Source organism: Physeter macrocephalus, chromosome 10, assembly GCF_002837175.3.
Source record: "Physeter macrocephalus isolate SW-GA chromosome 10, ASM283717v5, whole genome shotgun sequence".
NCBI lineage: Eukaryota > Metazoa > Chordata > Mammalia > Artiodactyla > Physeteridae > Physeter > Physeter macrocephalus.
In genome coordinates, this window is record NC_041223.1 from 33,521,844 (window position 1) to 33,546,534 (window position 24,691).

General features: G+C 38.5%; 1 protein-coding gene across 3 annotated transcripts in view; it reads left to right on the plus strand.

The window, feature by feature from the left end:
* Positions 1 to 24,691, plus strand: part of ARHGAP18 (Rho GTPase activating protein 18) — a 191,422-nt gene that overhangs the window by 121,830 nt on the left and 44,901 nt on the right. For all 3 annotated transcript variants that reach the window (XM_024122538.3, XM_007128382.4, XM_007128383.4), the window contains exons 2-5: positions 11,551 to 11,747; positions 15,683 to 15,921; positions 19,841 to 19,904; positions 24,206 to 24,384. In XM_024122538.3, the coding sequence (XP_023978306.1) occupies positions 11,551 to 11,747; positions 15,683 to 15,921; positions 19,841 to 19,904; positions 24,206 to 24,384 (679 nt within the window). The remainder of the gene's footprint in view (positions 1 to 11,550; positions 11,748 to 15,682; positions 15,922 to 19,840; positions 19,905 to 24,205; positions 24,385 to 24,691) is intronic.

The window sequence follows — 24,691 nt, forward strand, 5'->3', positions numbered from 1 at the left end:
CTTTTTATGGCTGAGTAATATTCCATTGTATATATGTGCCACATCTTCTTTATCCATTCATCTGTTGATGGACACTTAGGTTGCTTCCATGTCCTGGCTATTGTAAATAGAGCTGCAATGAACATTTTGGTACATGACTCTTTTTGAATTATGGTTTTCTCAGGGTATATGCCCAGTAGTGGGATTGCTGGGTCTTATGGTAGTTCTATTTGTAGTTTTTTAAGGAACCTCCATACTGTTCTCCATAGTGGCTGTATCAATTTACATTCCCACCAACAGTGCAAGAGTGTTCCCTCCCCTGTTCTTTTAGTGATGTTCACATATGAATTGGTTCTACCATAGTTTTCTGTAAAAGTGAGAAAGCCAGGTTTTCAAAGCTCTCTCTCAGCAGCGTCACTAATGGGCTTCTCTTCTCAGCTTTACTCAGGCAAAGCTAAGTAAGTAGAGCATCATCAGTTCATTTGCTCATTGCTTTGCTGTGTGTCAAAATTGGGTGGACGCTCTGTAAAGACTACAGCAATGTGCTAGACGTATGTTAAGTGACGTTTATTTTTAAAGAAAAAGAAAGCTGAAAGAAATAATGGGTAAGTTTTATTCTTTCCCCACATGAAAGGGGTAAAATATGCAAAGGGTAAAAGTAAGTTTACTTGAAATGTGAAAACTAACTAATATATTTAATATATTTTTAAAATAATAGCAATTGGGTCAGGTAGAAGATGTGAGGAATCCTTTCCCTGGCCTCTGAAGGCTGCCTGGGAGTGGGCAGAGGCCAGTGTGGGATTGCTTTCCAATCAACTTCTTACTGCCTTAAGGCACTGTCAGTGTCCTTTCTTTCGGGTGTCAGAGCCACTTCTAATAATTACTGCTTTCAGCTAAACAATAGTAGGCATTCACTTCCCAGGGAAAAATGACTTGGGTCATTCATAGGCTGCAGCTCTTCATAGTCACTCAAATTCAGTGTAGTCTTACAGACAAGGCCATTACGAGTTTTCATAGCTTCACCATCTCATGATGGCAGTGATTACTTCTTTAATATCACTGACAAAATAAAAGAGAAAGATCTACACATCAGAAACACTTTTTTACCCCCAGCCTAGAGATAATGTAGCTGGAGAGACAGAGGGAATTTTTTTAAACATTTAAAAATTTTTAAACATCTTCAAAACAAAGCTTTTTAAAAAATGGGTATATTTGAAGTCGTGCCCCAGCGTGACACAAACCACTCTTTATAAAATTCATTGGAAAAGAATTCTCATGCATTTTAAAGAGGTGTGATTTGATTGTTAAATGTGTTTTTCTCTAGATAAGTGTAGTGGTCATTTAAACACGTTAATTATAGACTCTGTGAACAAGATCACTTGTGGTTTTGCTATGTGCGATATAAACTCACAAAGACTGGAGCATCAGATGTGAAAATAGTAAATTCTACCCTTTCTAGTCTATTTGGTATAATAGACCGAAGGAGAAATGAGGACACTAATTTTGGTTCAACCATCACTTTACTGAGATTCTGAAGAAGACTTAACCCTGGCGCCTCATTACCTCATATAGAAAATGATGGGAGAGGTTTAAATCTCTAAGGTCCAATACCATTCTAGAGTTTACACTTCAATAAATATGGCTTTATCTAAAATATACTTGGTCATTATGGTTGATGATAAGTCACGATCTCAATAAGACCTTTTTTTTTGGCACATTAAAAACAGAACAAAAAAAAACAAAACAAAAATAACCTTATTCTCTTATATCTCTCAACCCAGTCACTTCTTTTCCTGTGGTGGAAGTAAAAGTCGAATAAGGAGCATGAAAGAGAGTATACCTCTTTTAGAAAGGATCTTGTAAGAAAAGAAAACAAATAAACAAAACCAAGTCCTAGCATCAAAGGACTTCAGGAAAGCAGACTTTGGGCCACAAAAATGCCCTGGAAGGAGCAGGACCAGGAGCAGGAGACAGACTGAATATGAAGTGTAGCAATATGATTCTTTTTTTTTTTTTTTGCCGTACCGGGGCCCTTAGAAAGGATCTTGTAAGAAAAGAAAACAAATAAACAAAACCAAGTCCTAGCATCAAAGGACTTCAGGAAAGCAGACTTTGGGCCACAAAAATGCCCTGGAAGGAGCAGGACCAGGAGCAGGAGACAGACTGAATATGAAGTGTAGCAATATGATTCTTTTTTTTTTTTTTTGCCGTACGCGGGCCTCTCACTGTTGTGGCCTCTCCCGTTGCGGAGCACAGGCTCCGGACACGCAGGCCCAGCGGCCATGGCTCACGGGCCTAGCCGCTCCGTGGCATGTGGGATCTTCCCGGACTGGGGCACGAACCTGTGTCCCCTGCAATCGGCAGGCGGACTCTCAACCACTGCGCCACCAGGGAAGCCCGTAATATGATTCTTGGTGGGGTAGGGTACAAAAAGTAGAGATTGGATCAGATAGTTAAATATGAGTTCAAAGAAATGTCCTAGTTCCAAATAAATGCCTTGAGATAATTGTAGGAAGAGGAGGTACAGATGGATGACAAAGGAGCATTAAAGAAAATACACATTTTCAAATACACCGGGCAAAAGGGGAAGCTTAGAGAGGATTTCTGCCCATTGTACATGGCGGATAAAAGCAAATGATGGGGGACTTCCCTCGTGGTGCAGTGCTTAAGAATCTGCCTGTCAACGCCGGAGACACAGGTTCGAGCCCTGGTCTGGGAAGATCCCACATGCTGCAGAGCAACTAAACCCGTGCGCCACAACTATTGAGCCCATGTGCCACAACTACTGAAGCCTGGGCACCTAGAGCCCGTGCTCCGCAACAGGAGAGGCCACTGTAGTGGGAAGCCCACGCACCGCACCGAAGAGTAGCCCCCGCTCGCCGCAACTAGGGAAAGCCTGCACGCAGCAACAAAGACCCAACACAGCCAAAAATAAATAAAATAAATAAATTTCTTAAAAAAAAAAAAAAAGCAAATGATGGAAGACATTGGCAAGGTAGGGGTTTTTAAATAATGCTTTTATTCTTTGTCATTGTAGTATGAATTAAATATGGATATATCATTGGAATAAGTCCCAGTCTTGATGAAAGGCTGTAAAGCTAAACTAAAATAAACAAAAAAGTAGGTCAAAGGTCACTAGGAAAGCATGTCTGTTTCTTTCTGTAAGGCTTTCTGGAGTGTTGCCCACAGAATTGAAAAGTGCTTTTTCAGATCCATTCAGTGTTTTTGAGAAATCCTGGAGCAGTGTTTTCAAAGTGTGGTCGTGGAACACCTGAGGCTCTTGAGACCCTTTCAGGGGTCTGGGAGATCAGAACTATTTTCATAATAACGCCAAGATGTTACTGGCCTTTTTCATTCTCATTCTCTCCTGAGAATACAGTGGAGTTTCCCAGAAACTACATGACTTACAATATCTCAGAAGAGTAAATGCAGAGGCAGATGTGAGAATCCAGATGTCTTCTATTAAGCCAGACATTAAAGACAGTTTCAAAAATGTAAAACAATGCTACTTATCTCACTATTTTTTTTTCTTGGTTTGGAAAATGTAGGGCTTCCCCCCTGCCCCAAATGTTATTTAAGATATTTATTCTTCTTATTCTTAAATTAATTAGTGTTTACATTTTTTTGGTTTTAATATCTAATAGTGTCCATATCAGTGGATATAATCTATCTCAAAAACACTCTGGAAGCCCTTGAAAATTTTTAAGTGTGTAAAGGAGTTCTGAGACCAAAGGTTTAAGAATGACTGTCCCTAGAGGATAAGTAATTTCTCTGAACCTTAGAAGAGGGCAAAGGTGACCTTATTAAACTATGGGAGTGGCAGTTATCTGTAGTTAGCAGTTACACAAATGTTAGCAATGATACTGACTTGAGTGCTGCCTTCTTGGTTACCTCTGAGACACTTTAATAGGAATTCTTATTTGATAACTCACAACTAACAAAGCAGTCAAGGCTGTTGGCCTTCTTTCCATTTTATAGATAGGAACATGTTAGCATCAGAGAAGTGATTTTCCAAGGATCATGAAAAAAAGTTGAGCTGGAACCATTTGGTACTTATGAATCCTAGTCCTATATGTTTCCCCGTTGTTTCACTGACCGCATTGGTACTAGCACAAATCAAGCAATTTTCTTCTAGTGGAACACAGCATGGTGCATGGCAAACTCTTAACTCCTTGTGGAGGACAGCTTGTGTCAGATCACTTTAAGATCCTCTACGACAGAAAAAATAACAGGTATCACTAACACCCTGATGATATCAGTACGTTTGAAATTCACTGGCCAGGTGGAAAAAATATTACAGAAAAATGGGATAAAATATACCTGGGGAAGATATAAGGAAACAAAACTCCAGTTTTTATCAACACAGCACGAGGACATGCCAGCAAGATAACACACCATGAAGGCCCACGGGGAGTCTGTAAAGTTGAGTATTTGCTGGTGATGTTATAGTGCCCATGGCAAAAAAGCCCAAGTGATAATACTGTGGTGTATTAGAGCAAGAGTTGTACAGTGGACAAGGAAGCATCTTCTCTTAGAGGACAGCGTCTAGTTCTGTAGTTATAGTTGTAAAAGGTGAGAAATGGGGGAGTTTTGGAAGAGTGGTCATGGATGTTTAGCACATGGGATTCTGGATGGGGAGGGAGGAAAAGGGAACAGGGAACCATCATTTGCCGGTAAGTCAGGCGGAGGTAATTAGTAGTTGCCTGTGGGGCAAAGCGTGTGTTTCTCTGATTTGAGCACCATGTGTTGCCTGGGATCTTTTGGAAATACACAGTATTTCTGCTCCATACTTCATTATGTCTAGCAGATGTTGCTTTTATGTTTTTGAGCCCAATTTGCAGAATGAACATGGTGTCGTAAAACATACTCCTAAAAACAGAAGAGAGGAAACTAGTTAACTGGCCTCTTACCAGGACAGTTTTAAGAAGGGCCAGGCTTTTAGCCGTGGCCTGTCTGGAGTACAAAAGTGAGACTATTCTAAGAAGAAAAGCAATGTCATGACATGTTTATTGATGTAAACTGTGAATAAAGAATGTTCAGTCACATTTTTAGAGAAAATGTAAACTATTCGGCAGCTGACCAAGGAGGGGACTATCACTGGACGGTTGCCTCCTACCTACACTCCATCCCCTAATATTTAAAAAAATTGTTTTCTTGCAACATTTGCCAGTGATCCAAAAAAAGAAAAAAAAAAATCCTGCTTTTCATGACTCAGTATCTTCAGGTTGTTACAACAAACCTGTTCAGCTTTTGAATCTTATTAAAGTCAAAATATTGAGTCGATTCATCAGCACTAAGTGATTAGATTTTCGCTTTATGCGTGTTTTGAAAGCAGGGCTTGCTATAGAAGGTATATTTACATAACAACGATGTTACTCAATGCCCTTGCATTTTTCTGCACATGCTCTTATCTTAATGGAAATTTACTGGAAAATTCTTGCCAGAATAAACACATTCCTTCAGAAGTAAAAGACTTAATGTACTTTTCGTTCAACGGCACCACTTTCCTGTGAGCAGATAAACCAAATTATTCGGCATTAGTCATTATACTTCACACATTCCACAGTTCTCATCATGATCTCCCGTGGGGCTAAGGGTTGTCGAAAATAGCAATAGAGTGGACAATCTTACATTATAATGAGAGGTAAAACAAAAGCAAGGAATGGCGTCTATATATTTGACATGAAATAAACCAAAAATGAATCTGGCAAACATTGTAAATTAGCTTTAGCTATCTTGATAAAGCAGGATTAAGGAATATGAACCAGAGATCAGTTGAGCTGGTGATCACGGAAATAAAAAATATAATTTACTTTTCATCTTTAAGAGAAAAGAGAGCTTTCTCATTCACATTGTAATTTAAGAATCAGGAGTGTAAACCCTAAACTGAGAACACCGATGGTATCATGACCACAGGGTGGGATACAAGGATGTAAGCAGGAGTTGGGGCAGGGAGGGAGGAAGTGTCCTTTGAATTAAGGGATGGGGGAGCGGCAAACAATGGACAATGGAGGCTAGAGGAAAGAGATTCACACAAACATGTCTAGACTTCCTCTAGTTGGCCCTCATTCTAAAGCCCACCCGTCACCATGCCAGGGTTGCTGCTGGGGTGAGATTATAGGGATTGTTCCATCATTCATGCAACCAGCATTAATAAAGTATGTAATCAAGGCAGAGAGAACCATCTTTAAAGGGATAAAACTGGCCGATTCGCGCATTACAGTTAAGTAGTCAGTTATATTGCATTTATTTGCAGCAATAGGTAATTAAGTTCTTTGACTTTTACTAAGAAGTCAGTTGGAATTAACCTGCTGGTTAGATTTGACCAGAGTTTAGTGACCTTCTTCCTTGTGCTGTATTAAATCCTACTATTTTAAATAACTATGGGAAAGGCCAGTTTAAATGTGAAAATGTTCACACACTATTAAAGAATTTTGTTTTGTCGCATTTCTTTTTATTTTCTCTATGTGCAGTAAGTAAAACCAGTCTAGCAGAGTATTACTTCCTAATGTCTTCTTGGGAGATAAAAAAGCAATTTGATATTAGAATAACAAAGCACTCATTCACCAGTTATTGTCTCCACTCAAATTGTATTTCTGAAAAATTATTGAATATAAAGGGGAAAAACCATAACTGAAAAATTTCCTCTTTCAATTAATAAGGCTTTCCCCTCTCTATCTCAATATAAACAATAATGAAACAATTTAATATTTCTATTCTACATGGGTTTTTTAAATTATTGGGCCCTTTAATTCAGTGTTAGTAGTAGGTAGGATATGACTTATGAAGCAGAGCAACTAAACCCGTGCGCCACAACTATTGAGCCCATGTGCCACAACTACTGAAGCCTGGGCACCTAGAGCCCGTGCTCCGCAACAGGAGAGGCCACTGCAGTGGGAAGCCCACGCACCGCAACGAAGAGTAGCCCCCGCTCGCCGCAACTAGGGAAAGCCTGCACGCAGCAACAAAGACCCAACACAGCCAAAAATAAATAAAATAAATAAATTTCTTAAAAAAAAAAAAAAAGCAAATGATGGAAGACATTGGCAAGGTAGGGGTTTTTAAATAATGCTTTTATTCTTTGTCATTGTAGTATGAATTAAATATGGATATATCATTGGAATAAGTCCCGGTCTTGATGAAAGGCTGTAAAACTAAACTAAAATAAACAAAAAAGTAGGTCAAAGGTCACTAGGAAAGCATGTCTGTTTCTTTCTGTAAGGCTTTCTGGAGTGTTGCCCACAGAATTGAAAAGTGCTTTTTCAGATCCATTCAGTGTTTTTGAGAAATCCTGGAGCAGTGTTTTCAAAGTGTGGTCGTGGAACACCTGAGGCTCTTGAGACCCTTTCAGGGGTCTGGGAGATCAGAACTATTTTCATAATAACGCCAAGATGTTACTGGCCTTTTTCATTCTCATTCTCTCCTGAGAATACAGTGGAGTTTCCCAGAAACTACATGACTTACAATATCTCAGAAGAGTAAATGCAGAGGCAGATGTGAGAATCCAGATGTCTTCTATTAAGCCAGACATTAAAGACAGTTTCAAAAATGTAAAACAATGCTACTTATCTCACTATTTTTTTTTCTTGGTTTGGAAAATGTAGGGCTTCCCCCCTGCCCCAAATGTTATTTAAGATATTTATTCTTCTTATTCTTAAATTAATTAGTGTTTACATTTTTTTGGTTTTAATATCTAATAGTGTCCATATCAGTGGATATAATCTATCTCAAAAACACTCTGGAAGCCCTTGAAAATTTTTAAGTGTGTAAAGGAGTTCTGAGACCAAAGGTTTAAGAATGACTGTCCCTAGAGGATAAGTAATTTCTCTGAACCTTAGAAGAGGGCAAAGGTGACCTTATTAAACTATGGGAGTGGCAGTTATCTGTAGTTAGCAGTTACACAAATGTTAGCAATGATACTGACTTGAGTGCTGCCTTCTTGGTTACCTCTGAGACACTTTAATAGGAATTCTTATTTGATAACTCACAACTAACAAAGCAGTCAAGGCTGTTGGCCTTCTTTCCATTTTATAGATAGGAACATGTTAGAATCAGAGAAGTGATTTTCCAAGGATCATGAAAAAAAGTTGAGCTGGAACCATTTGGTACTTATGAATCCTAGTCCTATATGTTTCCCCGTTGTTTCACTGACCGCATTGGTACTAGCACAAATCAAGCAATTTTCTTCTAGTGGAACACAGCATGGTGCATGGCAAACTCTTAACTCCTTGTGGAGGACAGCTTGTGTCAGATCACTTTAAGATCCTCTACGACAGAAAAAATAACAGGTATCACTAACACCCTGATGATATCAGTACGTTTGAAATTCACTGGCCAGGTGGAAAAAATATTACAGAAAAATGGGATAAAATATACCTGGGGAAGATATAAGGAAACAAAACTCCAGTTTTTATCAACACAGCACGAGGACATGCCAGCAAGATAACACACCATGAAGGCCCACGGGGAGTCTGTAAAGTTGAGTATTTGCTGGTGATGTTATAGTGCCCATGGCAAAAAAGCCCAAGTGATAATACTGTGGTGTATTAGAGCAAGAGTTGTACAGTGGACAAGGAAGCATCTTCTCTTAGAGGACAGCGTCTAGTTCTGTAGTTATAGTTGTAAAAGGTGAGAAATGGGGGAGTTTTGGAAGAGTGGTCATGGATGTTTAGCACATGGGATTCTGGATGGGGAGGGAGGAAAAGGGAACAGGGAACCATCATTTGCCGGTAAGTCAGGCGGAGGTAATTAGTAGTTGCCTGTGGGGCAAAGCGTGTGTTTCTCTGATTTGAGCACCATGTGTTGCCTGGGATCTTTTGGAAATACACAGTATTTCTGCTCCATACTTCATTATGTCTAGCAGATGTTGCTTTTATGTTTTTGAGCCCAATTTGCAGAATGAACATGGTGTCGTAAAACATACTCCTAAAAACAGAAGAGAGGAAACTAGTTAACTGGCCTCTTACCAGGACAGTTTTAAGAAGGGCCAGGCTTTTAGCCGTGGCCTGTCTGGAGTACAAAAGTGAGACTATTCTAAGAAGAAAAGCAATGTCATGACATGTTTATTGATGTAAACTGTGAATAAAGAATGTTCAGTCACATTTTTAGAGAAAATGTAAACTATTCGGCAGCTGACCAAGGAGGGGACTATCACTGGACGGTTGCCTCCTACCTACACTCCATCCCCTAATATTTAAAAAAATTGTTTTCTTGCAACATTTGCCAGTGATCCAAAAAAAGAAAAAAAAAAATCCTGCTTTTCATGACTCAGTATCTTCAGGTTGTTACAACAAACCTGTTCAGCTTTTGAATCTTATTAAAGTCAAAATATTGAGTCGATTCATCAGCACTAAGTGATTAGATTTTCGCTTTATGCGTGTTTTGAAAGCAGGGCTTGCTATAGAAGGTATATTTACATAACAACGATGTTACTCAATGCCCTTGCATTTTTCTGCACATGCTCTTATCTTAATGGAAATTTACTGGAAAATTCTTGCCAGAATAAACACATTCCTTCAGAAGTAAAAGACTTAATGTACTTTTCGTTCAACGGCACCACTTTCCTGTGAGCAGATAAACCAAATTATTCGGCATTAGTCATTATACTTCACACATTCCACAGTTCTCATCATGATCTCCCGTGGGGCTAAGGGTTGTCGAAAATAGCAATAGAGTGGACAATCTTACATTATAATGAGAGGTAAAACAAAAGCAAGGAATGGCGTCTATATATTTGACATGAAATAAACCAAAAATGAATCTGGCAAACATTGTAAATTAGCTTTAGCTATCTTGATAAAGCAGGATTAAGGAATATGAACCAGAGATCAGTTGAGCTGGTGATCACGGAAATAAAAAATATAATTTACTTTTCATCTTTAAGAGAAAAGAGAGCTTTCTCATTCACATTGTAATTTAAGAATCAGGAGTGTAAACCCTAAACTGAGAACACCGATGGTATCATGACCACAGGGTGGGATACAAGGATGTAAGCAGGAGTTGGGGCAGGGAGGGAGGAAGTGTCCTTTGAATTAAGGGATGGGGGAGCGGCAAACAATGGACAATGGAGGCTAGAGGAAAGAGATTCACACAAACATGTCTAGACTTCCTCTAGTTGGCCCTCATTCTAAAGCCCACCCGTCACCATGCCAGGGTTGCTGCTGGGGTGAGATTATAGGGATTGTTCCATCATTCATGCAACCAGCATTAATAAAGTATGTAATCAAGGCAGAGAGAACCATCTTTAAAGGGATAAAACTGGCCGATTCGCGCATTACAGTTAAGTAGTCAGTTATATTGCATTTATTTGCAGCAATAGGTAATTAAGTTCTTTGACTTTTACTAAGAAGTCAGTTGGAATTAACCTGCTGGTTAGATTTGACCAGAGTTTAGTGACCTTCTTCCTTGTGCTGTATTAAATCCTACTATTTTAAATAACTATGGGAAAGGCCAGTTTAAATGTGAAAATGTTCACACACTATTAAAGAATTTTGTTTTGTCGCATTTCTTTTTATTTTCTCTATGTGCAGTAAGTAAAACCAGTCTAGCAGAGTATTACTTCCTAATGTCTTCTTGGGAGATAAAAAAGCAATTTGATATTAGAATAACAAAGCACTCATTCACCAGTTATTGTCTCCACTCAAATTGTATTTCTGAAAAATTATTGAATATAAAGGGGAAAAACCATAACTGAAAAATTTCCTCTTTCAATTAATAAGGCTTTCCCCTCTCTATCTCAATATAAACAATAATGAAACAATTTAAAATTTCTATTCTATATGGGTTTTTAAAATTATTGGGCCCTTTAATTCAGTGTTAGTAGTAGGTAGGATATGACTTATGAAGACAAAAATATAGTTGAAGTCATTAAAAAATTTATTCACTAATCCTTTTCTTCATAGATTATATTTAACCAAATGTTTACAAGGTAATTCCTAACTACTTATTCAGAATTGCCAATAAATACATTTTTTACCATGTTTTAAAATATATGTAAGTAATAGGTACATTTATAAGTGTAAATATTAAAAGTTGCTTTCTAAAATAGAGTGTAACAGCAAACTTAATATACCATCCTTCTATTCATGTTCTGGTTCCAAAAAACAAAATGAAAATTCAAATGGTACCTCATTCATTGATTGCGGATATTTGCTATGTAAGGGTTGATTGAGTTTGATTTATAGGTATCAATGATAAATATGAAATACTGTGTAAAATTCAATCCCAATTTAATTAACCTCTAAACAAGATTTAGCCTGTTGCTTTCTAAGAACAAATTTTCAGGTTTAAAGAAGTCTTAAAATAATTTAAGTGAAATGGAAATGGAAAAATATTTATCACATTGCTGTTTGTTCTTTGCCATGCTTTTCCGTAGAGAATAAAACTGTTCATTCTACAAGCATGTTATAATCAGTAGCCTCTCAAGGTAAACAGTTTCAAAATACACATCTCTTTGGTTTTGTTAAGGAGAACTTGAGTTTCCAAATTCTCCAGCTCAGTACTATGATATTTTAGAAATTGTACTACTTCCTCATGTACTAAGATGAACCGTGTTTTCTTTTGAATTTATAGTCGCAGATATGGCCAGTATACTATGAACCAGGAAATCACCAAAGTTATGGAAAGGCCTCCATTTGATCGATCAAGTTCCCAGGATTCTTTGGATGAACTATCTATGGAAGATTATTGGACCGAACTAGAAAATATCAAGAAATCCAGTGAGAACAGACAAGAAGATCAAGAGGTGGTGGTTGTCAAAGAGCCTGATGGTAATAATGAAATTAATAAAACTTCTTTTTCTTTTTTTTCTTTTTCTCTCTCTTTTTTAATATGTATTGATGGGAAATGAATACATGGAAAGGAAGAGGAGGAAAAAAAATTAAAGCTAGGAAAACCAGAAAAAGATAAATGGTAGCTGCCTTTCAACTTGAAAATGACTTAATTGTGGCAGATTTATAGATGCAACTGACAAATATTAAGTGGCATAAGTAAATTCACTTAGGTTTGGATGTGGCTAGAATCTTGTTGGCTAAGCTTGCTGTATCATAGACTCTTAGAGTTAGACTAGAATTTTGAAATCATCTAAGCTTTATTTAAATTCCTTCTGTGGTATCCTAGCCACATGGCCATTTGGCCTCTAGTGAGTGTAGATGCTGATGAAGCTGATGCTTTTCCGTCAGCTTGAGCTGTTTCGGTGTTCTTTATTGTACTGATTTACAATCTGCTCTACACTACCTTTTACTCACTTATTGTAGATCTGCCTTCTGGAAGATCAGAACAAGTCTGTTTTATTTTTTGCGTGATAGCCTTTCATATGGTTGAGGATAGTTATCTTGTTACTAGCCAAGTAACTTTTTCTAGAAGGAAAGATTCACATAAATCAATCCTTGTTGGTGGTTTGCAGACCTATCTCAGTCCTGGTCATCTTATCTTTCAAAGTATCATCCTCCAGATTGGCAGCAGTGCCACAGTTTAGCCAGCTAAGCTCATGGTAGATTTGGACAGTGGAAGATGGTATTAGCATTCTTAGCCTCCATGTTTACTTCTTGTATTTGGTTCATCATTTCTCTCAGGTCTCTTTCTAGCTGCATTTCCCACAGTCTCCACTACTGTATTTGATATTCTGGAAGAAACATGTACAACTTCATTTTTTTTTTTCCCCTTAAATTTCATGCTTTTTTTTTTTACAATCTGCTCTACACTACCTTTTACTCACTTATTGTAGATCTGCCTTCTGGAAGATCAGAACAAGTCTGTTTTATTTTTTGCGTGATAGCCTTTCATATGGTTGAGGATAGTTATCTTGTTACTAGCCAAGTAACTTTTTCTAGAAGGAAAGATTCACATAAATCAATCCTTGTTGGTGGTTTGCAGACCTATCTCAGTCCTGGTCATCTTATCTTTCAAAGTATCATCCTCCAGATTGGCAGCAGTGCCACAGTTTAGCCAGCTAAGCTCATGGTAGATTTGGACAGTGGAAGATGGTATTAGCATTCTTAGCCTCCATGTTTACTTCTTGTATTTGGTTCATCATTTCTCTCAGGTCTCTTTCTAGCTGCATTTCCCACAGTCTCCACTACTGTATTTGATATTCTGGAAGAAACATGTACAACTTCATTTTTTTTTTTTCCCTTAAATTTCATGCTTTTTTTTTTTTTTTTTTTTTGGCTAATCTATTAAATTAAAGTAGACACTAGGTTTGTGATGCCCAACTCTGGCATCTATTATATTAGCATTCTTTCTATGCCTTGTGCCATCTATAAGTTTATAAGTAAGTCTTTGGTGTATAAGTTGATACAAATGCCAAAAAAGTAAGAGCCACAGTTAGTATCTTGGGACCCACTGCTAGTAGTGACCTGTTTTTCAATGGAAGACTTCTTTTTTTTTATATATATAAATTTATTTATTTTTGACTGTGTTGGGTCTTCGTTGATGCGTGCGGGCTTTCTCTCGTTGCGGGAGTGGGGAATATTCTTCGTTGCGGTGCGTGAGCTTCTCATTGCGGTGGCTTCTCGTGTTGTGGAGCACAGGCTCTAGGCGCTTGGGCTTCAGTAGTTGTGGCTCGTGGGCTCTAGAGCACAGGCTCAGTAGTTGTGGCGCACGGGCTTAGTTGCTCCACGGCATGTGGGATCTTCCCAGACCAGGGCTCGAACTGCGGTCCCCTGCATTGGCAGGTGGATTCTTAACCACTGTGCCACCAGGGAGGCTCTCAACAGAAGACTTCTTAATGATGCTAAATGACTTAGCATCAAGTTGTTTAGTACTGAAATCTATCAATACATAAATAGGCTTTTCTCCTTTGCTATAACATTTGTTGAAAAAAAGCAACCAGTAATACTTGAAAAAGAAAAGTTAGAGATTTTCCTTAATTTAACACTGATTTGTAAAAGAAAATTATAACCAACTCATTCTTTTATTTGGGTTCTCTTTCATTTTACTCTCATTCTTTCTCACTTTACCAATCCAGTTGAGCTTTTTTGTGGTAATAGTGTCTTCCAACCTTTCTGACTCAGTGTTTCAAGATGGCAGCAGCATACCAGCGGCCTGCTGAGTAAGAGAAAACATTCTGCAGAAAGCAGCACTCAAGCCTGGTACATAGCCATGTGTCCTTAGCTATTTCATAATTCTCCAAGACTAAAATGGATTTGTAGAGTGTTGTTCATGATGTGATTATCAAGAAGAATTGGGAATGTTTCTATACACCCATGCCTTTTCTTTGACTTTAAATTGTTTGAATTTTACCTCTACTTTTTAATGGAACAAGTCACTCTATATTGTAATCTTGTTTACTTCCCTTATCATGGCAATATCAGCTTTTTTCTGGCCATTTGGTTTTATACACGTATACTGAGTTCTACCTTAACAGCATTAATAATTGTGGCTGACTTTTTATGTCAGTAAACAGTTTTTGTTGCCTGGCATGCAGAATGCCTGGCACTGCCTTATGTTTCTTGAAGCCAAGGTTATTAATACTTTATTTCTGCCCTCATGGAGTTTAGATAGTAGAGAAGGATAGATGGGCACACCAGTCAGTGCTCCGTCATGTGATATGGACTATAATAGAGCTCTGCAAAGTTCTTCCCATGTGACATTCTCACATTTGGTTATGAGGCAGCCAGGGCAGCTGTGCTTTAGTTTACAGATGAGAAAACGAGTCAGCTTGAGGCTAAGTGACTTGGCCAAAGTGACATGGCCATCAAGGTGCAGAAATGGGGTATGGACACAGGTCTTTTTTGTCTCAAGTCCTTGGTCTTTCAATTTCCTCTATAAACATGGAGCTTGGAGTGAATCTATTCTAGTTATCATTGAGTTTTTCTGTTAATCATCAACAGATCTTCCTTTTTTTTTTTTTTTTTTTTGGCTGCACTGCCTTGCATATGGGATCTTAGTTGCCTTGCATATGGGATCTTAGTTCCCTGATCAGGGATCGAACCCGTGCCCCTGCAGTGGGAGTGCAGAGTCTTAACCACTGGACTGCCAGGGAAGACCCGAATCATCAATAGATCGTATACAACATTTGCTTTACTGTTTACTTCCTTTCAGTGTTTTGAATGGATTCAGTTGTTAACTAGTTTAACTAGTTTCCTATAATAAGCTCTTTTGGTCTTTTTGCTGAAAATAGTGTGCTTTTAAAAAAAATTGTAAAAAACATGACTTTGATGTGCTGACCTGGGGGTTAAAAAAATTAATTTGAAATTGATTAGTTCCTGATGTCCAGATGCTCTTTACTTCTTTGCCGCACTCCCTGTCAGCTACGGCGAGCAGAGAAAACAAGCCTTTCCATCAGTTAGGGTTGGACTCTGAGGTAGTGCTGAATTTAAGCCAAGAAACAGGGCTTTTATGGCCATCCCCAGCATCGACTTCCTTCTGTAACTTGATGGAAGTAAGTTATCTTTTCATGGCTTGCTCATCTCTGGAAAGGGAACAGTATTATCTTCCCCTAGTTAATCTGCAGGGAAGTTATAGAGGTTAATCACATGTGAAGTCATTTAAAAATTTTAATTGAGTATATATGAAATGGATCTAAAATTTGATATCTTTATGGCTGGAGTTTATGGCAGTTGTCCAAGTTTCAGATAATGATTCTTAGCACTGCGGTTTGGTTGTGATATAAGAGTTTCAGTAAGAGTTTTTAAGCAGCTTAAAAAAATGTAAAAGTTCTCATATTTTGTGATTTAAATACCATTTTTCTCTATTGTCTTAGAGGGAGAACTGGAAGAAGAGTGGCTTAAGGAGGCCGGTTTGTCCAACCTCTTTGGAGAGGCTGCTGGAGATCCCCAAGAAAGCATGGTGTTTTTATCAACACTGACCCGGACGCAGGCGGCAGCTGTTCAGAAACGAGTAGAGACTGTTTCCCAGACCTTGAGGAAAAAAAACAAACAGTACCAGGTTCCTGACGTCAGAGACATATTTGCTCAACAGAGAGGGTCAAAAGAAAGGGAGGTAGGTTTTCTGTTTTGATAAAGCAAAGGAATAATGGCTTAGAATCAATTGAACCCATCCAGTTTAATGCAGATCATTAAAAACTTAATGGGCATGTATATGCAAGGCGCTGAAGCTCCATGCTGGCCATGATCAAGAGGGACTTGATCCCTGTTCTTCTAGAAGTTATACTGATGGGGCAGAAAATGAAACAAGTTACATTTCTCTGTGACAATCCCTGTGTTAGGTGTCCTTGGAGCTTTAGGAATGGCCCCAACCTCCTAGACAATGTGACTGCTAATTGTTACTTACAGAAAAGTCAGAGGTAGAGGATTCTTCCTTCTATATTAACTCTTGTAGGAGAATTTCCTTTTTTTCTAGACTCATGTGGGGATGAATGGAAGTGGAATGTGAGGGAGCTAATTGTAGCTGAATTATAAAACAGGAACCCTGAACATGAAATAACTTCCCCTTTGCATCTAGCACCTAGCGCGGTGCCTAACACATAGAAGATTTGAGTAGATATTTGCTAAGATGATGAATTTATTAGTGGAAGCTGTTGGAGTCTGGTAGAGACTCTGGGGCTGACGGCTATCAGGGAAGGCATGGTACAAGGAGGAGATCTGTATGGCGTAGAACAGTGCTGCTCAGTACAGCCAGTTGGTAGGCTGCTTGTGGCTTGTCCAGGAGGACCTCAAGAGCTTGCGCAAAATGTAAATTAATATCATCTGCTCCTTCAACAAGAAAGTCTTGCTACAAAGAGGAAAAAAAAAAGGTCAGCTGAACTTAATGATGTTCTTAGGGTCAAAGCTGATTTACACTCTGGACTGTTCTCAGATGAAGTTGGAATAGCTCTGGTCTAGAAGACCCAGTTGGATGGTTGGAGTGAGAACAAACAGAACGGATGTTGAACGGTGATTGCAGTGATAATTATAGCAGTTAATATTTGCTGCTACCACTACTGAACACCTACTGTGCCGACTACTTTCCATGCCATATCCCATTTCATCCTTAGAGCTGTCCTGTGAGTGAGGTATCATCGTTTCCATTCTACAGGCTCATAGACTTTAAGTCACTTGCTCAGTGGTCCTGTAGATAGTAAACCCAAATTTGTCAGACTCTAAATAAGTGCTTTTAACCACTGTGCATCCTGCTACGTTTGGGTTTACATATATGATTCTGATATTAAGTAGTCTCAGTAAATACATGAGATGTATTTACACTATAAATAAAGGGTAACAAAAATCTTTTTAAAAAATGAGGGACTAAATGGCCTTATATTTAAGGTATCTTTCTGTCATAGAGAGGTTTTTTGCCTTTTGTAGACATTTCATTCTTCCAAGAAATCCTTTATAGCTGCAGGTTCCTACTCTTATTTGCATGGTCAATTGTAGATCAAATCCAGTCCATTTTATAGGAGTTTTGGGGTGACTGGATTGCTCTAGGTAGGTCTCTGGCTGCTGTGAGGCAGTTACACGCTTGCATGCCACCCAGTCGTTATTTGGGACATCCACTGGGGTTGAAGGACTGGACTGGGTTTCTAGCTGTAGAAAAATGAATAGTAAGGAAATATAGTATTATGACATTTCCTTCCCAATTAAAGAGCCCTCCCTGAGGGAGTTAAGAGGAAACAAAAGCGGGGAGGGGGCAGAGAGCTGAGCCTAAGCAAACCATATACTGTGGGATTCCTGCCAGTCTCTAAGAGGATGTTGCTACTCAATGCTTCAAGCAACATTTTCCAGCAAATTCTTGGTAATGTCTAAACCACATGGTTTGAGTTCAAGGTAATCGGTGAGTTGTATCATCTGATGGAGTCAATAAGCGAGAAATAGCACAAGTAAATTAAAATAATGTTAACTTGCTTACACTTTATGCCTTTAATTGAAACACTGCCACCCATTAGAAATATGTCCCCCACCCCTCAAGCAAACATGGGCCAGCTATCTTTACTTGCAGTTCTTCTAGTCTCAAATATGTACAGTGGGCCCTCCATATCCCTGGGTTCTGCGCCTGTGGATACGGAGGGCCGACTGTGCTATGCCATTTTTTATAAGGGACTTGAGCATCCTCCAGTGTTGGTATCCGCAAGGGCAGGGGTGGGGGGTGTCCTGGAACCAGTCTCTCACAGATACTGAGAGATGACTGTCCATATTCAGCTCTTCCATCTCAAATGCTTCCTCATGAAGCCCTTGCTGACACTGGGAAATGTAATACAGAAATGAATACCATCTGCACTGTTATCTTCAATTGCTTAGGAAAACAATTCCAACCACATGCTCCAAAATATGTGTTCATATGTAAGATTAGAATTACTCACTGTGTGCCCTGTGCCATGGAGTGCTGGCCTTCTGCTGGCTCGTGTGCGGAGAGAGGAGTATGGTATTGCTCAGCCTGAGGGGGACGGAAGTAGTGCCACGACTCTTGTACCACATCTGTGATTGGTAGTCGCTCTACACTGACCTGGGTACCTCTAATCTCTTAGTAGAGCACCTCTGCCTACCTGCCCCGGTGCTTTTCTAGACTCTTCTTGGACTGCGGGTGGAGAGGGGAGTTCTCCTCTGCTAACACCTGAGTTGAAGTGTGTGGGGAGGGGACTACGAAGCCTGTCTTCTTTTGTATAGAGATGAAAATCCAATGGAATGAGTATTTTATTTTTATTTTTTTTTGCGTTATGCGGGCCTCTTACTGCTGTGGCCTCTCCCGTTGCGGAGCACAGGCTCCGGACGCATAGGCTCAGCGGCCACGGCTCACGGGCCCAGCCCCTCCGCGGCATGTGGGATCTTCCCGGACCGGGGCGCGAACCCGCGTCCCCTGTATCGGCAGGCGGACTCTCAACCACTGCACCACCAGGGAAGCCCTGGAATGAGTATTTTAAAGACAGTTCATTCAAGTAGGCCTCTGTGTATGATTGACCTAGACTCCCCTTCCTGATCCCTGAATTCCTCCTGAAGCCTTACTTGGAAAGGAGGAAGTACGGCCTGGACACACTTACTGGTGAGAGGAGCCAGCCATGTTTTCCTGTGTCCATAAACCCTTGGAGGGCTGCATTCTTCAGGTGTCACTTCCCCAACCCCTCGAAAAAGGAGTTCCTTTGAATATCTAAGCTCTTATTACCTCCTTGGTAATTTAGTTTTAGTTGATCTCACATTTATTACTAGCTTTTTAAAAAAATATGAAGAATTCTATTTTATTACCTACATGTCAACTTATAATTTTATTTTATAACAGCATTATTGAGAGATAATTCACCAAGTCGGCCACTTAAAGTTTACAATTCAGAGGTTTTTTGTGTAGTCACAGATTCGCAACCATCCTCACAATCCATTTTAGCACCTTTTCATCATCTCCAAAAGAAAACCCATACCCATTAGCAGTCATTCCTCATATTCCTCTCCTTACCCCCTAGGCAACCACTAATTTACTTTCTGTCTCTGTGACTTTCCTATTCGGAAGATTTCGTAGACATGAAATCACACAATATGTGGTCCTTGTGACTGATTCCTTCCACTTAGTATAATGTTTTCACGATTAATCCATGTTGTAGCATGTACCTGTACTTTGTTTCCTTTTATTGCAGAATAACATTTCATTGTGTGGGTAGCTCACATTTTGTTTATCTACTCATCTTTTAATGGATATTGTTAACTTTCTGATATGTTTTCTTTTCCCTTCAATTAATAGCGGCATTCTTGATGGCAGGGGCACTCTTGATGTTGCCCTTATTCCCCACAGGGCTTAGTAGTGTGTCTTACAAGTTGTGGGTGATCACATGTTTATTGGATGATTGCTTGTTGATTATACCTGTAGTCTTTTTTTTCTGTGATTGATATAATTCTGAGTGCATTTCTTATACTCTGAAAGTTAGTAATAGGGTTTTTTACAGTACAGTTTCTCTGGTTGTGAGGTGGAGATGACTAAGTGGCCCATGTTCTATCTTTAGCCTCCAGATGGTACAGAATCACAATCAGTCAGAACAGAAGAAAACAAATACCAAGGAAAAGATGGTGAGTTGGACCCGTTCTCTTGTATTTTCTCATTTATTAGTACAACAAACAGATAAGACCTTTTAAAACATTCATCTTCAATTCTGGTAAGCAAATTCTATTCAAATACTCATATCAAGTACCCAAATAGATAATTACATAAGACTGAGCATATAGTTGGCCTTTGATTTTTTTTAAATACTTGTCTATCTCTATCTGTTCTAACATCTCTGTACATGGTCAGTTTTCCCAAATGCTTACCATGTGCCAGGTACTATGCAGAGATATTTACCTAATTTAATATACTCAGGAACTTTATGTAGTAATATTGTTCTTAACCCATTCTACAAATGAGAGAAGTGAGGTTTAGAGATGTAAAGTTACTTTCCCAAGGCCACACAGCTAGTAAGGGGAGCCAGTGAATTTGGAACCTCATTTTCAGATCTGAAGTTCTTAGCTCATAAATGGATTGCTTTTCAGAAAGTTTAGAAAACTTTTTTTTTTTTAAGTTAAGATTTTGGGCGGGGGGCATTGATTACAGCTCTCCTTTTCATTCCTTTTTTCTGTATCTGTTGCTTCAGAAATGGATTAGAAATTCAAGGCATCGATGAAAATAAATAGTAAGACTTTATTAGTACTTACCAAGAAAGAATTTAAAGCTATTTCATGGATTTACAAAAAGGAAAAACTTCTAAATTAAGGTCACAGATTTAATCCTCAGTGTGCTGTTACTTAAAAACTTTAGCAAAGGTTGTTGGTGGCTGCCTGAGTCCTGCTTGGGACTTTTCTTTAGTTTATGTCCTTAAGACCTGGCACCTGGAGTGTTCATGGCATTACTAGTGTTGTGTGTGGATTGGAAGTAGTGGAGGAAGAGTATCAGGTAGACTGTGGAGGCCTGGGAAGTGTTCCCAACCTTCCTATAAAAATCAAAGGTTAGTCCAAAATTACTGTATACGGGACATTTTGGAGTCTTGGAGCATCTAGTATCTTTATCCTTCCTTCCATACTTTTCTTAGAACTTCTCTCCTGCACCCCTGCCTTAAAATATATACACACCCACATATGTGCATATATGTGTGTGCATGCTTGTGTATAGACACATACGTGTCTATATATTTATGTCTATAAAAGCACTTGCTTTTTACTGTCCTGTGGAGATTTCTTTAGTTACATGTTTTATATCAGAATGAAATTACTGGGTGTTTCCCTAAGTCTGTGTGCCAGTAGACACTGAAGTGGCAAGCAGGCTGGAATAGCCAGTGCAGGCGGGCTAGAGAGCTGGGTCGTTAACAGATGAACCTTTTGTGCCAACATCAATATGCTTTGGGCTTTGGGGAAGGGCGACTGGCAATTGCTAAATGAATGCTGAGGAAAACATTGTCCTTTCTTGGTGTTTTCCTCCTTTGCCAGCGATGGTGATGTAGGCTATATAAACAGAAGTTCTGGAAGACAAGTTCATTATAGCAGTCCCTTCCAGCCTAGCTTGCGGCAGCCGAGTGGAATGTGACAAACTTGCTGCCTGATTTACATCTGCTTTTGCTGGAATGCTATGAAGTGGGCATAGAGCCTCCAGTCAGAATAATAAGAGAATGTGTATAACGCCATCCAAGTCACTGAGTATTTACTACTGCACCTGTTCTGGGCAATGCCATGCTCTTTGCCTAGCCAGTGAATTAACCAGTGTTATGCAAACATTGAAAGGTTCTGAATGAAATGCATGGAAAATATTGTCTGGAGTTCAAAAGTGGAGCTCTTTCCATTTGAAATCTGTAAGTGTGAGCTACGTAGTCTATTTTAAATGTTTTCCCTACACTTAGGCTTTTATGCATGTTCAATCAAAGTTACTTACTCTAAATGAAAAATAAAATTTTAATGTTGCAAGCATTGTTGCATTTCAAATTAATTAATCTACTGCTAAGTATCAATCTTAACTTTTCATCAAATTATACAACTCTGTGTATATGAAAGGCCAGTGTTTAATACATACATTTAGAAATACTGATAATGCCCAAATAATTTTTAAAACTTTCGTGTTATGCATATTTTCTTTTCCGAGTTCCAAGGAGGAGGGGAAATTATTTTTTAAAATAAAGATATGGATTATTTTGGACAATTGAAAAACTTTGAGTTTTGTAAAATATTTGTAACTCAGTGCTATTACCCACTTAAAAACCGAAGGAGAATAGATTAAATAAATTATATTATTTACACTTTGGGGTTTTAAGAGCCAAAAGGTTTATCTCAGCATTCTCTGTTAACGTTTCTCTTTGAGAGTAGATAATTGATTCGTAGATGCTTTTATTAATCAGTTAACTATCTATTTCTTTTAGCAGTGCTCCTTTATCACCCCTGAAACTGTTTTTCCTGCTATCTGCCTTAACTGGAGTTACCATTTGATCCTTAAGCCTTTTCTATATTGTGTTTTGTATTTTTGCCAATTTTTGGAGGAAATTCATATGTTTTAAATGTATTCTAACTTAATTATAATTCTTCTCCTCAGTTTTGAATTCAGCACAGAACATTTGTTTGTGTGTGTGAGGAGGTGGTGTTTATTGCAGCTCTGACATGGGGCTGTTAAGGAGAAAAGGGAGTCATTTTAACATTCTTGTCCATAAACACTCAGCTTTTAGAAAGGTAGCTTCTAATTTAAGAAAATGGCTAATCAGTTTTTTCCTCTTAGAATGGTTTCCTAGGAAACCAACATACATATTCACAGTAAAACATAAAGCAGTGTAAACCAGTGGGAATATAAAACTCAAATTGTGCTTTGACATTCAAGTTAATACTTTAAAAATTAATCGGAGAGAGGTCTAGTTATCCTAATTAAAAAAAAAATTGTCACAGGCTGTTGGAAAAGCATAATGTGGCATAGATGGCAGCAGATAAATGCAATCAAAGAGCTTTAAATTTTCTCTTATTTTTGGAATTCACGTGGGTCCATTTTACGTACTTTCTTAACTGTGAGATGTGACCAGGGCCAGCTATGTAATTTGCAAGGCCCGGTGAAAACTGAAAATGTAGGGCTTCTTGTTCAAATTGCGAGACGACAACAGTAGAGCATTAAACCCAGCTTGGGGCCCCACTGAGCACTACCCAAGTCCTGCAACCGCGAAGCCCGCACTGCTTATTGAATGAGAGTGAAAAAGGCTAGATTTAGATTTATCCGTATTTTCTCTTGAGTAAAACAATTTCTCTGTGTGTTTTTGATTTAAATGACTATAAGTATAGAAAATATATAGAAGATAATACAAATACATTTTCTGAAGGCATCAGACTTTTAATGATATATGTATATATGACATATTTATTAAATTTAAAAATTAACTTTACCCTCCATCACCTTGCTGTGTTAGTATATAAGCATTTGAATGTACTATGTAAGCTTACTGATGTAATCCAGGGCTGCCCACCATGAATTAAAGGTCTGCAATGAGAAAATAACAGTAATCCGGTCATTGATGCCAGGTTTTTTTCTAGTGTGAGTTGTGTTAAAAACCAAATGCTTATCAAATAGCCAAATTTAGAAGTATTTTCTTCCAAGCTTAAAGCTGACGTTTTCAGCAAATAAGTTTTCAGGTGTTAATTTTTTTTCCTGGAGGATTAACAACAAACACACCAAGAAAAAAATGTTAAATTTATTATAAACTGTTGATGTAAATACATGGAACTTATTTCACTAGATTTATAGTTGTAAGAGAGCTGTCATAATCTTTGTAATAATCTGGTGCAAAACCTGTTGGTTCTGGTACCAGGTACCTCCAGAGCTGACTGCCACAGTGCACATTGTCGATGCTGTCTTTTGTTTGGGAATTTTTACTATGATAGGTAGGTAATATTCCAGAAAGGACATGCAGGGCAGGGAAGAAATGTTTTTTAGGAATCTGTTCCACTATGAGGAAATTAAATGGTATGTCATAGTCTTAAGAGAGAGTAAAACTAACCTCCTTCTCTCCTTTTTTTGCTTTTACTCTCCCAGTATAAAATAAAGCAATGATTAAGTCTGCTAAATTTTTGTGAGGTTTTTCATTCAGAGCTTGAGATCACCCATCAATGTTTTGGAACTGGACTCAAGTCTAAGAATTGTGACCTCAGGGAAAGATTCCACAGTCCAACTCTGGCTTTCTCGTCACCACCTTCCCTCCTCTATGCCTCCATGCACCATTGGTAGAATTCCTTGAGTATACTTTTTACTATTAAAATAACTGTTAATTATTGCTTATAGTAAATAGTACTTTTCCCAAAGGTTTATATGGTTGATGTATTAGAAGTTAAAAAAAGAAGTAGCCAGAGCACATGAATTGAATCTTTTGTCTTTTTCCCAGATCAGGCATCTAGCCTAGCTGTTGGCAAAAAGGAGCTGACCCCACTGGTGCCCGAAGAGGCACCTGCCTCTGAAACAGACATCAACCTGGAGGTATCATTTGCAGAGCAAGCTGTCAATCAGAAAGAGAGCTCCAGAGAGAAAATCCAGAGGAGCAAAGGAGACGATGCCCTGTTACCTGTACGTAATACACTATTCAGGTGTCATTATCAGAGTATATTTTTCATCAGCTTTTTATTTGGAAAATTTTAGGTCCTTAGAAAAGTTGAAAGGATAGTATAGCATACACTCCTACAGCCTTCCTGTAGATCCATTTAACATTGTACAACCTTTACTTTCTTTCTACATATATCTATCTATCTATGTATAGGTTATACTATAGACATATACTCACTTTTTTTTTTTTAGCCTAACAAGGGCATGCAAAACAAAACAGTTTTAATGCTTAAGAAATTGAGCATTAAAACAATAATTATATTTTAATATA